The 12,826-nt window shown below is 41.3% G+C and overlaps 1 protein-coding gene across 5 annotated transcripts; it reads left to right on the forward strand.

Annotated features, from left to right (window-relative positions):
• The first annotated feature begins 482 nt into the window (after window positions 1-482).
• On the forward strand, window positions 483-11,205 carry LOC121568759 (protein Njmu-R1-like). 5 transcript variants are annotated; one of them, XM_041879161.1, is made up of 11 exons: window positions 483-737; window positions 1,475-1,558; window positions 3,783-3,908; window positions 4,277-4,405; window positions 4,543-4,603; window positions 5,086-5,205; window positions 5,833-5,897; window positions 6,071-6,228; window positions 9,440-9,543; window positions 9,677-9,900; window positions 9,999-11,205. In XM_041879161.1, the coding sequence occupies exons 1-10, from the start codon at window positions 583-585 to the stop codon at window positions 9,887-9,889; spliced, it is 1,215 nt and encodes a 404-aa protein (XP_041735095.1). In that variant the 5' UTR covers window positions 483-582; the 3' UTR covers window positions 9,890-9,900; window positions 9,999-11,205. The 5 variants fall into 5 exon arrangements, with proteins under 5 accessions (XP_041735095.1, XP_045077521.1, XP_041735097.1 ...); XM_045221586.1 differs by having other exon boundaries at window positions 484-737; window positions 9,677-11,205; XM_041879163.2 differs by having other exon boundaries at window positions 484-737; window positions 6,071-6,204; window positions 9,677-11,205.
• Window positions 11,206-12,826: the final 1,621 nt, after the last annotated feature.

The following is a 12,826-nucleotide window of genomic DNA, read 5'->3' on the forward strand; positions in this document are numbered from 1 at the left end:
GGTAAATTGTGGAATAGACACCGGCTGGAATGCGGTTTTAACCAATCAGCATTCAGGATTAGACCCACCTGTAGTATAAATATAAAACAGTCCATCGGCCATCGGATGTAAACCTTCAAAATACAGGTAAACAGTGACCACTAGCGGCTGTTCAGGCTAATGAACGCCAATATCCCAAAAGTTATTTTGGCATTGTTTGTATATTCAGAATCTTCTTAAACATTAACTTCATTTTACCCATTGATACGTGGCTAGAAGTGTGCATAGACCTCTGATCATTTGGGCATACTTTTGCTATGTTGCTAACTGATGTGATCAGTATCTTTCCTGGACCTAATCATGTCATAGCAAATTTTACACGGACCTTAAACAACGACGGATTCGTGGAATTACACGGCGCATGCGTGAGTCAGATCATGGATCTTTAGAAATAATGATAGACTCGTCTGTTCAGTAAAGGAATATGTTAGTCTATTCACATGCCTAGTATTGTTATTATTTCTTATCCAGTTCAACCTGCATCCTAAATAACTGACCGGCATTTCTCGGTATCTGTCATTTGTTGATACGTGCGAAGGAATCATGTTTACCTCGCAAACTTCAATGCAAACTTCCTCCTTCCAAGATTCAATTGACGTGGAAGAAAAGGATACGGATTATGACAACGAAGAGATTGGATATAATCAGAAAATACAGTTGAACTGTTACTATACCATTTATTTCTACCAAGGCACCAGGTAATCTTCTCCATCTGAATGTTCTGTTTGAGTGTATCTAGCTTTACATGACTTGCCTAGGTAAATAAAATAATAAATACAAATCAAGAAATGTGTTTTGACAGTACACAATGACCTAAACTAGGGCATTATCTGGTATGCAAATATCTGCAGATGACGTGTAATGTTTACTTGCCTTAGCTACTAGGCTATAGAGAATCTATGGACCTCGGCCTCTCACCCTTCTCCATAGGGATGAATGGAAATGCATTACCAATCACACCAATGTCTGACTTTGTTGATATTATTAGACTCATTGGAGGTTGCAGGTTTTCACAATGTACAGTATTCATGCTCTGACTGGCTGTCATTAGTGGAGGCTGATGGGAGGAACTGTAGGAGGATGGGCTCATTGTAATGGCTGGAATGGAATCAATGGAACGGTATCAAACATATGGAAACAACATGTTGTTCCATTTATTCCATTCCAGCCATTACAACGACCCCATCGTCCTATAGCTCCTCCCACCAGCCTCCACTGACTGTCATAATGTCATCAAGTTAGTCCAGCTGCATATTGAGGCCAATTTCTCTGTCACTATATAACCACTTTCTCCCAAATTAACTGGTTCTCGGTGGACATCAGCTGTGGATCCTGCTGCTGACTTACTGTACTGTCAGTTCAGACTTGCAGATCTGTTCTCCACTAACTAACCACCAAGTCATGAGTAAAGTAACTACCTACAGTACCTGTCTAGATCTGAGGCAGCTGCAGAGGGCAACGTGGCATGGAGCCAGAGAAGAACAGATTCCACAGCCAGTACCAGTCAGGAAGATTTTAGGTAACCAAGGTCTCCCCGTGACCCGTCCGTCCGTTTCTCTAGTGGTTGTAATTCTGTGGCTTTCAGTCTTGTGCTTCTCTGTCGTATCCAAACCTATTAACCTGGACTCAACGCTGATTATTTCCTGATTGATGCTGTGTTCTGTCTTTCTACCCATCATGATGTCGTCAGTGTGCTTCTGGCTATCTGGGATATGGAGTCACAAAGCCTAGTACCTATCTACCTCCTTCTGTATACACTGTTCATGCTACTTATTTTGGGATGTCCTCTTTCTATGACGTGAAGTTTTTTCAGATGATGTAATGATGATGATATAGTAATGTGATATGATGTTATTAAAACATGTTATACAGTGGGGAAAAAAAGTATTTAGTCAGCCACCAATTGTGCAAGTTCTCCCACTTAAAAAGATGAGAGAGGCCTGTAATTTTCATCATAGGTACACGTCAACTATGACAGACATGAGATTTTTTTTCTCCAGAAAATCACATTGTAGGATTTTTTATGAATTTATTTGCAAATTATGGTGGAAAATAAGTATTTGGTCACCTACAAACAAGCAAGATTTCTGGCTCTCACAGACCTGTAAATTCTTCTTTAAGAGGCTCCTCTGTCCTCCACTCGTTACCTGTATTAATGGCACCTGTTTGAACTTGTTATCAGTATAAAAGACACCTGTCCACAACCTCAAACAGTCACACTCCAAACTCCACTATGGCCAAGACCAAAGAGCTGTCAAAGGACACCAGAAACAAAATTGTAGACCTGCACCAGGCTGGGAAGACTGAATCTGCAATAGGTAAGCAGCTTGGTTTGAAGAAATCAAATGTAGGAGCAATTATTAGGAAATGGAAGACATATACAAGACCACTGATAATCTCCCTCGATCTGGGGCTCCACGCAAGATCTCACCCCGTGGGGTCAAAATGATCACAAGAATGGTGAGCAAAAATCCCAGAACCACACGGGGGGACCTAGTGAATGACCTGCAGAGAGCTGGGACCAAAGTAACAAAGCCTACCATCAGTAACACACTACGCCGCCAGGGACTCAAATCCTGCAGTGCCAGACGTGTCCCCCTGCTTAAGCCAGTACATGTCCAGGCCCGTCTGAAGTTTGCTAGAGTGCATTTGGATGATCCAGAAGAGGATTGGGAGAATGTCATATGGTCAGATGAAACCAAAATAGAACTTTTTGGTAAAAACTCAACTCGGTCGTGTTTGGAGGACAAATAATGCTGAGTTGCATCCAAAGAACACCATACCTACTGTGAAGCATGGGGGTGGAAACATCATGCTTTGGGGCTGTTTTTCTGCAAAGGGACCAGGACGACTGATCCGTGTAAAGGAAAGAATGAATGGGGCCATGTATCGTGAGATTTTGAGTGAAAACCTCCTTCCATCAGCAAGGGCATTGAAGATGAAACGTGACTGGGTCTTTCAGCATGACAATGATCCCAAACACACCGCCCGGGCAACGAAGGAGTGGCTTCGTAAGAATCATTTCAAGGTCCTGGAGTGGCCTAGCCAGTCTCCAGATCTCAACCCCATAGAAAATCTTTGGAGGGGAGTTGAAAGTCCGTGTTGCCCAGCGACAGCCCCAAAACATCACTGCTCTAGAGGAGATCTGCATGGAGGAATGGGCCAAAATACCAGCAACAGTGTGTGAAAACCTTGTGAAGACTTACAGAAAACGTTTGACCTGTGTCATTGCCAACAAAGGGTATATAACAAAGTATTGAGAAACTTTTGTTATTGACCAAATACTTATTTTCCACCATAATTTGCAAATAAATTCATAAAAAATCCTACAATGTGATTTTCTGGAGAGAAAAAATCTCATTTTGTCTGTCATAGTTGACGTGTACCTATGATGAAAATTACAGGCCTCTCTCATCTTTTTAAGTGGGAGAACTTGCACAATTGGTGGCTGACTAAATACTTTTTTTCCCCACTGTATGTCAATGTCACATCATGCATCTTACATAGTGACCAGAAGGAAAGAGAAGTGGGAAGGAAGGTTTGAAATAGGCTCTGTGACTCACATGGGAAACTGGAAGATTATTTTTCACTGTATCTGTATCTAGCCTTCATGTTGTGTTGACGTGGCATTTGGTCATCGGCTTCCTTCTTCATCTCCTCTTTGGCTGTCCACTTCCTCATCAGCTCTGATTGGTCGCCTGTCACTCTGTTTCCATCGTAACTGACTCTTGCCCCACCCACAGCCTCACCCTAGTGGACAGCAGCCTGCCGGCAGAGGCGGAGCCAGAGCTACGATGCTACATCTCCCGGAGGCTGAGCAAAGGAGCCCTGCTGGGGGGCATGGGAAACATTGCCACAGTGGAGCTCAGGTGACCTTAACTAACTTAAACTAAGGGCCCCATTCCAAACCAACCCATCTCTCCTTTCCTTAGGATCTTGTTGAACCTAATTTCAAACCAATCCAGCTTTAATATCCTTAGGAACCAGTTGACCCCCTCTCACAGATCTGATTGGATTGCTTAGGTTTGGGATCAGCAATATAGTAACTGTATATAGGCTTGTGTGTCTCTGGCTCTATCTAGCCAAGCAAGGTCTTGGTTTGGAATCAGACCTAAGTATTCTCTCCTTATGTATACATCTGAAGCAATGTGGCACCAATTAGCCTGCACACTTCTAAAGTAATGTAAACCCAGTGTTTTACATTCATAATAAATATGTGTTTGTTGTCCCATCCAAGTGTCCCAGAGGCGGCGGTGGGATGTTACTGCTGTCTCCTGGAGCAGGAGAGATCCCCAGAGCAGCTCGACGCAGACGGCAATGGCTATGTGATCTGCCTCATGGGAGGCTCTGAGAAAGGCCTCAACCTATATCCTTTACAGGCTAACGCAGCTCTTTCTGTATCATAATAATGTAGTCAGTCTAGACTTGTATTGTGTAGATGGGTACTGAAACTCATAAACCATTAATCATTCAACCGTAAACCATTTCCTTAATCAACTGTACATTCAGACTCGAACTGGACAAGTACGTGCAAGGCCTGCAGAGCAGTCTACAGACTCCTGAGGTAAGCAGGAAGTGGAATCACCAAAATAATATAATTGTACTGGATTCTATCATCTCTTGGACAGGGCTCCTTTGTAATAAACACATTTCTATCTGAAGGGGACTCACCTAGGTTGTGTTCAGTAGGGAGAAAAAACGTTTTGAAACGGCGAGGTACTACCTGAAGTTGTCCAATAAGAACACTGATTTTTCTTCTCCATTGTGAAACGTTTTGCTATCAGTGTGCCCTACTTAACACCACCCTAGATAGATAAATAGAAAATGACTACAAAAATAGGTAGTCCCATGTCCCTGTGTGTATGGTTATAACAGTGTTATCTCTCTCTCTCTCTCTCTCTCTCTCTCTCTCTCTCTCTCTCTCTCTCTCTCTCTCTCTCTCTCTCTCTCTCTCTCTCTCTCTCTCTCTCTCTCTCTCTCTCTCTCTCTCTCTCTCTCTCTCTCTCTCTCTCTCTCTCTCTCTCTCTCTGTGTGTGTGTTGTGTAGCTGGTGAACCTAGAGACCGAGATCAGGCCCTACCTGAGCATGTGGTACGAGGAGTCGGTGATGCACATCCACAGAGTGGTGCAGATGGTCCAGGGGAGTATCAGCTTCCTGCTACATGCTGTGAGTCACCTTTGACCCCTCATTTGACCATTACCATAGTGATTAATTCCCCCTGCACCAGTGATTCCCCCTGCACCAGTGATTCCCCCTGCACCAGTGATTCCCCCTGTACCAGTGACCCCCGTACCAGTGATCTCCCCCTGTACCAGTGATTCCCCCCGTACCAGTGATCCCCCCTGTACCAGTGATTCCCCTTGTACCAGTGATTCCCCCTCCTTCTTTCAATACATTTACTTCCCCTCCATGTTTCACTATGTAATTTGTTTGCTTGTCCATATACCCACTCACTTTACTTACTTGGGCTGTGTCCACTAGCTAAAGCTGTAATTTAGTATTTACTGACTAGTAGCCATCTTGCTTGACAAAACAAATGAGATAAAGGAAGTGGAAACAAAAAAATGCGAAATGGGACATTCTCAATGTATTGTATCCTCACAAAACATCTTCACGATTGTTGGCGTCAGTCACGCAAGTGCATAGTTCAAAGCGCTATGTTGCTCATAGGGTTACCACTGTATAGCTTAGAGCAGAAATAAAGTTCCAAGAGTAATTGTTGACTGGTTGTCATGTAGGATAATGTTTTGTTTAATATGCAGCGCTGATCAGGCCCATGTCATTGTTTTGAAGGCTCTGAGTCACATACACGTGGAGGTCACCAATACAGATGACAGGACCAAGGCTGATGTTGCTAGGTGAGTTACTTTAAAGGTCCAGTCAAAATTGGTTTTTCTGTCAAATTATGTTTAATAAATTAGTATCACTTCTGAAAGTAATCTGAAAACACATAGTCTTTATTCCTGTGGTTAAACTATAAGAATATACAGTATTCTGTGAATATGAATGAATATGGTTAATGTGTGTGTAGGTTCATTAAGGCAGCCAGTCTGCAGGGTCTGGTCCAGGAGGACACTACCTCAGCCTCTCTGTGTAAGGCCTCAGAAGCCATTACTGACCTGATCATAGACTGCTCCACCAGCCCTCCTACACTCTCCAACACAGGTCTGTGTAACTGCTCTAACCTGTGTACGTATACATATACACACGGTCATAAATATACACACACACACAGGTCTGTGTAACTGCTCTAACCTGTGTATGTATACATATACACTGTCATAAATATACACACACACACAGGTCTGTGTAACTGCTCTAACCTGTGTACATATACATATACACACGGTCATAAATATACACACACACAGGTCTGTGTAACTGCTCTAACCTGTGTACATATACACACGGTCATAAATATACACACACACACAGGTCTGTGTTACTGCTCTAACCTGTGTACATATACATATATACACGGTCATAAATATACACACACACAGGTCTGTGTAACTGCTCTAACCTGTGTACATATACACACGGTCATAAATATACACACACACACAGGTCTGTGTAACTGCTCTAACCTGTGTACATATACATATACACACGGTCATAAATATACACACACACACAGGTCTGTGTAACTGCTCTAACCTGTGTACATATACATATACACACGGTCATAAATATACACACACACACAGGTCTGTGTAACTGCTCTAACCTGTGTACATATACACACGGTCATAAATATACACACACACACAGGTCTGTGTTACTGCTCTAATCTGTGTACATATACAGTGGGGAAAAAAAGTATTTAGTCAGCCACCAATTGTGCAAGTTCTCCCACTTAAAAAGATGAGAGAGGCCTGTAATTTTCATCATAGGTACACATCAACTATGACAGACAAAATAAGAAAAAAAAATCCAGAAAATCACATTGTAGGATTTTTTATGAATTTATTTGCAAATTATGGTGGAAAATAAGTATTTGGTCAATAACAAAAGTTTCTCAATACTTTGTTATATACCCTTTGTTGGCAATGACACAGGTCAAACGTTTTCTGTAAGTCTTCACAAGGTTTTCACACATTGTTGCTGGTATTTTGGCCCATTCCTCCATGCAGATGTCCTCTAGAGCAGTGATGTTTTGGGGCTATCGCTGGGCAACACGGACTTTCAACTCCCTCCAAAGATTTTCTATGGGGTTGAGATCTGGAGACTGGCTAGGCCACTCCAGGACCTTGAAATGCATCTTACGAAGTCACTCCTTCGTTGCCCGGGCGGTGTGTTTGGGATCATTGTCATGCTGAAAGACCCAGCCACGTTTCATCTTCAATGCCCTTGCTGATGGAAGGAGGTTTTCACTCAAAATCTCACGATACATGGCCCCATTCATTCTTTCCTTTACACGGATCAGTCGTCCTGGTCCCTTTGCAGAAAAAACAGCCCCAAAGCATGATGTTTCCACCCCCATGCTTCACAGTAGGTATGGTGTACTTTGGATGCAACTCAGCATTCTTTGTCCTCCAAACACAACGAGTTGAGTTTTTACCAAAAATCTATATTTTGGTTTCTTCTGACCATATGACATTCTCCCAATCCTCTTCTGGATCATCCAAATGCACTCTAGCAAACTTCAGACGGGCCTGGACATGTACTGGCTTAAGCAGGGGGACACTGCAGGATTTGAGTCCCTGGCGGCGTAGTGTGTTACTGATGGTAGGCTTTGTTACTTTGGTCCCAGCTCTCTGCAGGTCATTCACTAGGTCCCCGTGTGGTTCTGGGATTTTTGCTCACCGTTCTTGTGATCATTTTGACCCCACGGGGTGAGATCTTGCGTGGAGCCCCAGATCGAGGGAGATTACCAGTGGTCTTGTATGTCTTCCATTTCCTAATAATTGCTCCCACAGTTGATTTCTTCAAACCAAGCTGCTTACCTATTGCAGATTCAGTCTTCCCAGCCTGGTGCAGGTCTACAATTTTGTTTCTGGTGTCCTTTGACAGCTCTTTGGTCTTGGCCATAGTGGAGTTTGGAGTGTGACTGTTTGAGGTTGTGGACAGGTGTATTTTATACTGATAACAAGTTCAAACAGGTGCCATTAATACAGGTAACAAGTGGAGGACAGAGGAGCCTCTTAAAGAAGAAGTTACAGGTCTGTGAGAGGCAGAAATCTTGCTTGTTTGTAGGTGACCAAATACTTATTTTCCACCATAATTTGCAAATAAATTCATTAAAAATCCTACAATGTGATTTTCTGGATTTTTTTTTCTCATTTTGTCTGTCATAGTTGACGTGTACCTATGATGAAAATTACAGGCCTCTCTCATCTTTTTAAGTGGGAGAACTTGCACAATTGTTGGCTGACTAAATACTTTTTTTCCCCACTGTACATATACACACGGTCATAAATATACATACACACACAGGTCTGTGTAACTGCTCTAACCTGTGTACGTATACATATACACACGGTCATAAATATACACACACACACAGGTCTGTGTAACTGCTCTAACCTGTGTACATATACATATACACACGGTCATAAATATACATACACACACACAGGTCTGTGTAACTGCTCTAACCTGTGTACATATACACACGGTCATAAATATACACACACACACAGGTCTGTGTAACTGCTCTAACCTGTGTACATATACACACGGTCATAAATATACACACACACACAGGTCTGTGTAACTGCTCTAACCTGTGTACATATACATATACACACGGTCATAAATATACACACACACACAGGTCTGTGTAACTGCTCTAACCTGTGTACATATACATATACACACGGTCATAAATATACACACACACACAGGTCTGTGTAACTGCTCTAACCTGTGTACATATACACGGTCATAAATATACACACACACACAGGTCTGTGTAACTGCTCTAACCTGTGTACATATACATATACACACGGTCATAAATATACACACACACACAGGTCTGTGTAACTGCTCTAACCTGTGTACATATACATATACACACGGTCATAAATATACACACACACACAGGTCTGTGTAACTGCTCTAACCTGTGTACATATACATATACACACGGTCATAAATATACACACACACACAGGTCTGTGTAACTGCTCTAACCTGTGTACATATACATATACACACGGTCATAAATATACACACACACACAGGTCTATTGGAACGGCTCTAACAAACACAGACACCCTTCCTCAGTCACAAATATAGATCTGTGTTACAGCTGTAGCCACACCACTCTACAAAACAGTCTTTGTACATGTACACACACAGACATAGAATCGCCAATACATTTTCCATGGATGATCGTCACAGACTACACACTGGCTAATCTCTCCATCATCCGTCTCACAACCTTTTCCCACAGTCAGTAACCGTTTCTGTGACGACTGGATCCAGTCATTCCTGAACGCAGCAGAGCGCTGTAACCCTTTCCTCCTCAGACAGATCCTGGAGAACTTCAAACTCAAGGTGGGCAAACGCACAGCACACAGACAAGTGGATCATTTAAAAACATTATATAAATACTGTATGTCCAGGCCATGTTTAAAATGGCTTACTGTTGTCTCATCCATGCTCTTTCTCTCTCCCCCTGTCTCTTCAGGCCATCCAGGACATGAACAGTCTGAAGCGGTTCATCCGTCAGGCCGAGTCGAGTCACTACGCTCTGTTCCGCTGCTGCCAGTTCCTGCAGGGCTGTGGGAATGGGGACGTGCTGCTCCAGAACGCCCACGCCGAGCACAGCGACCTCCCCGAGGCCTGCAGCATCATCCGCGTGCTGGACGAGTTCCTCAGCGAACAGCAGGCCCAGGGATGAGGGACACTGACATACCGCAGCCACCAGGGCGGCGATAGTTCAACTCTAATCGACATTGACATACCACAGCCACCAGGGCGGCGATAGTTCAACTCTAATCGACACTGACATACCGCAGCCACCAGGGCGGCGATAGTTCAACTCTAATCGACATTGACATACCGCAGCCACAAGGGCGGCACTTTTCCTTTACCTTTTCCTTGACCTTTGGTGTTTTACATACATGTTGTTGTTATATTTGAAGTGGTCAGTGTCTTCCATTTGCGGTGTGATTGAATAGCATTTACCCAGACGAAACAGACCAATTATGTTGCATCTGAATCAGAATTAACTGTAAAAACCAGAAAGATCCAAAGTCATGCTAACACTAGTGTTTTCTTTGCTAGTATTAAAACATGCAGTACTATAAACTAATGGAAACACTATCAGTATGTTTAACCCATACTATACATCTCAACATCGGAATCATTTGTTTCACATGTCCAAATGTTGTATTTTATTTATTTATTATTAGTGTTGCTTGCTTGCCTTTTGTCTGCATGTCAGTGTGCTAGCTACATACTACAGTACAAGCCTGCTTTTCTGCATAGTGGAATCACTTTAATCAGCTTTTGTTACTTACTCAATTTCACTGCTGCTTTTTGTATTTCTGTTGCTGACTGCAGTCTTTGTCTTATCTAAAGATATTCCTTAATCTGGTTAATCCTTACATTCCTTATTACGGGAATATTACAGTGTTGTAGTGGCAAAAACGTGTTGTAGATCTACTTCACAGGAGGCTGCTGAGGGGAGGACGGCTCATAATAATAATAGCCAGAACGCATGGAAACCATGTATTTGATACCATTCCACTCATTCCTCTCCAGCCATTACCATGAGCACGTCCTCCCAAATTAAGGTGCCACGAACCTCCTGTGATCTACTTTCACTGTATATTAAGTTACAAAAATTACCTTCACAACTCTTCACCAGCCCTATTATAATGATAGTATGTTCAGGGCAAAATAACCCACATTATTTATTGTGCCTGTATGACAGCAACTAAGTAGGATATATTTTCCTATCAATGTGTCTACATCTCTAAAAGTACATAATGGTGAAAATGAAGCAATATTGTCTGTGAAGGTGTGCCCTTTAAACTGTGAACCAAGTGACATGTTAGTCGGTGTGCTATTGCATTGGACAATGTTGACTGACCATACAACCTTTAACTGTGCATTTAAATCTCCTGTACAATTTAATGTCTATCATATTGATCTGTAGTTTGTCTTATAAGCTGAAACAAATAGTAATGTGAATCCTCTGTGTGGACTGAATCATGAATATGTGGTCTGATTTCTGTCCATATGAAAGAATAGGGTCCCAGTTTACCTATATAATTATGGCCCTGCCTACACATAACGACTTGTTTTTTAAATGATATGAGCAAAAAATATTCCACTTTATTTGGAGTGTCAAGCCAGACAAAATTAAACGGGCCTATTTATATAATGAATATGATTTCGGAGTGCAGAAATTATTAAATATTAAAGCATTAGACCTCTCACTAAAGGCTTCAATCATACAAAAACTATACTTAAATTCGAACTGGTTCTTTAGTAGATTAGTAAGAATGGCCTTTTTCCCTACATTCAGATTACAACATCTCACTTTCAGTTATTTGAAAATGAAATAATCTAAAAAATATAGCTATTTTTAAAACAAGCAAATATTATAACAAATATTATGGTTAAACTCAAATATACTAATTGATTAAAAAAAATATATATCTTTTTGGATTTTAAAAAACCCGGTATAATCTTTGTAGATGATATCATAAATAGGACTGGTGGAGTTATGTCACACATGCAGTTAACAAAAATATATGGAAATGTCTGCTCTATCCAAAATTACAACCAACTGATTGCAGCATTACTGCAAAAATGGAGGAGGCAAGTAGAAGGGGGAGGAGGTAAGGAACTTGTCTGTCAGCCCTGCATTAAAGACTAACATTTTTCTAAAGAAAATTGTGATAAATAACAAAGTAAACCAGATTTGTTTAAGGACCAAAAAAATGACAGCTGCGCCATACAGGTTGCAAAATAGTTGGGAGGAGATTCGATGTACCGATTCCATGGCACATGGTTTATGAACTGAAATACAAAATGACACCGGATTCAAAACGTAGCGTTTTTCCATTTAAATTATTATACACAATTCTTACAACCAATAGAATGTTATATACAGTATACAACCATCCCAGCTCTGCAGATTTTGCTGTGAAGAGACAGAATCACTAGAGCACTTGTTTTGGTACTGCCCAAATGTAGCTTGTTTTTGCAGGTTCAGGAATGGCTGAAAACTTGCAACATTTACTTGGAGCTAACTCTGCAAATAGCGCTGCTGGGTGATTTGAAAACTCATAGTCAATCGACCAATAATATAATAATACTCTTAGCAAGGTGTTTATCTTTAATTTACAATCTGTAGAATCTATGAGGATAGAAAGGTTCAGAACTATATATAAAAATATATGGCAGCTAGAAATCAAAACTGGATGGTCTTCATGGATAGATGGGAGGGGTTGAGGGTAGCTGAAGGCTGGGACTAAAAACAAACAAAAGAATACTAATGTAAAATATATTGTCTGTGAAATGTATGTATTATGTATAACCTGGAAGTGGAAGCCTAAGTATTGTTGTCCATTAGTTTACTCCAATTAGGGGAGGGTGGTAGGGTTAGGGGAAAATAATAAAGAAGCAAAATATATTTAAAATAATATATACTGTATATATTTACAAAAAAATACATTGGAATTGGAAATGATGTAGACAATTAAATTGATAGAAGCAACAATCTATCTGCAATATTAAAGCTGATCTACCCCGTCAAAAAGAAGAATAGGGTCCACTTGAATACTACAGTACCTCTCTCCTGACATTATATACTAAGTGAAAA

Source organism: Coregonus clupeaformis, chromosome 7 (assembly GCF_020615455.1).
Source record: "Coregonus clupeaformis isolate EN_2021a chromosome 7, ASM2061545v1, whole genome shotgun sequence".
Classification (NCBI taxonomy): Eukaryota; Metazoa; Chordata; class Actinopteri; order Salmoniformes; family Salmonidae; genus Coregonus; species Coregonus clupeaformis.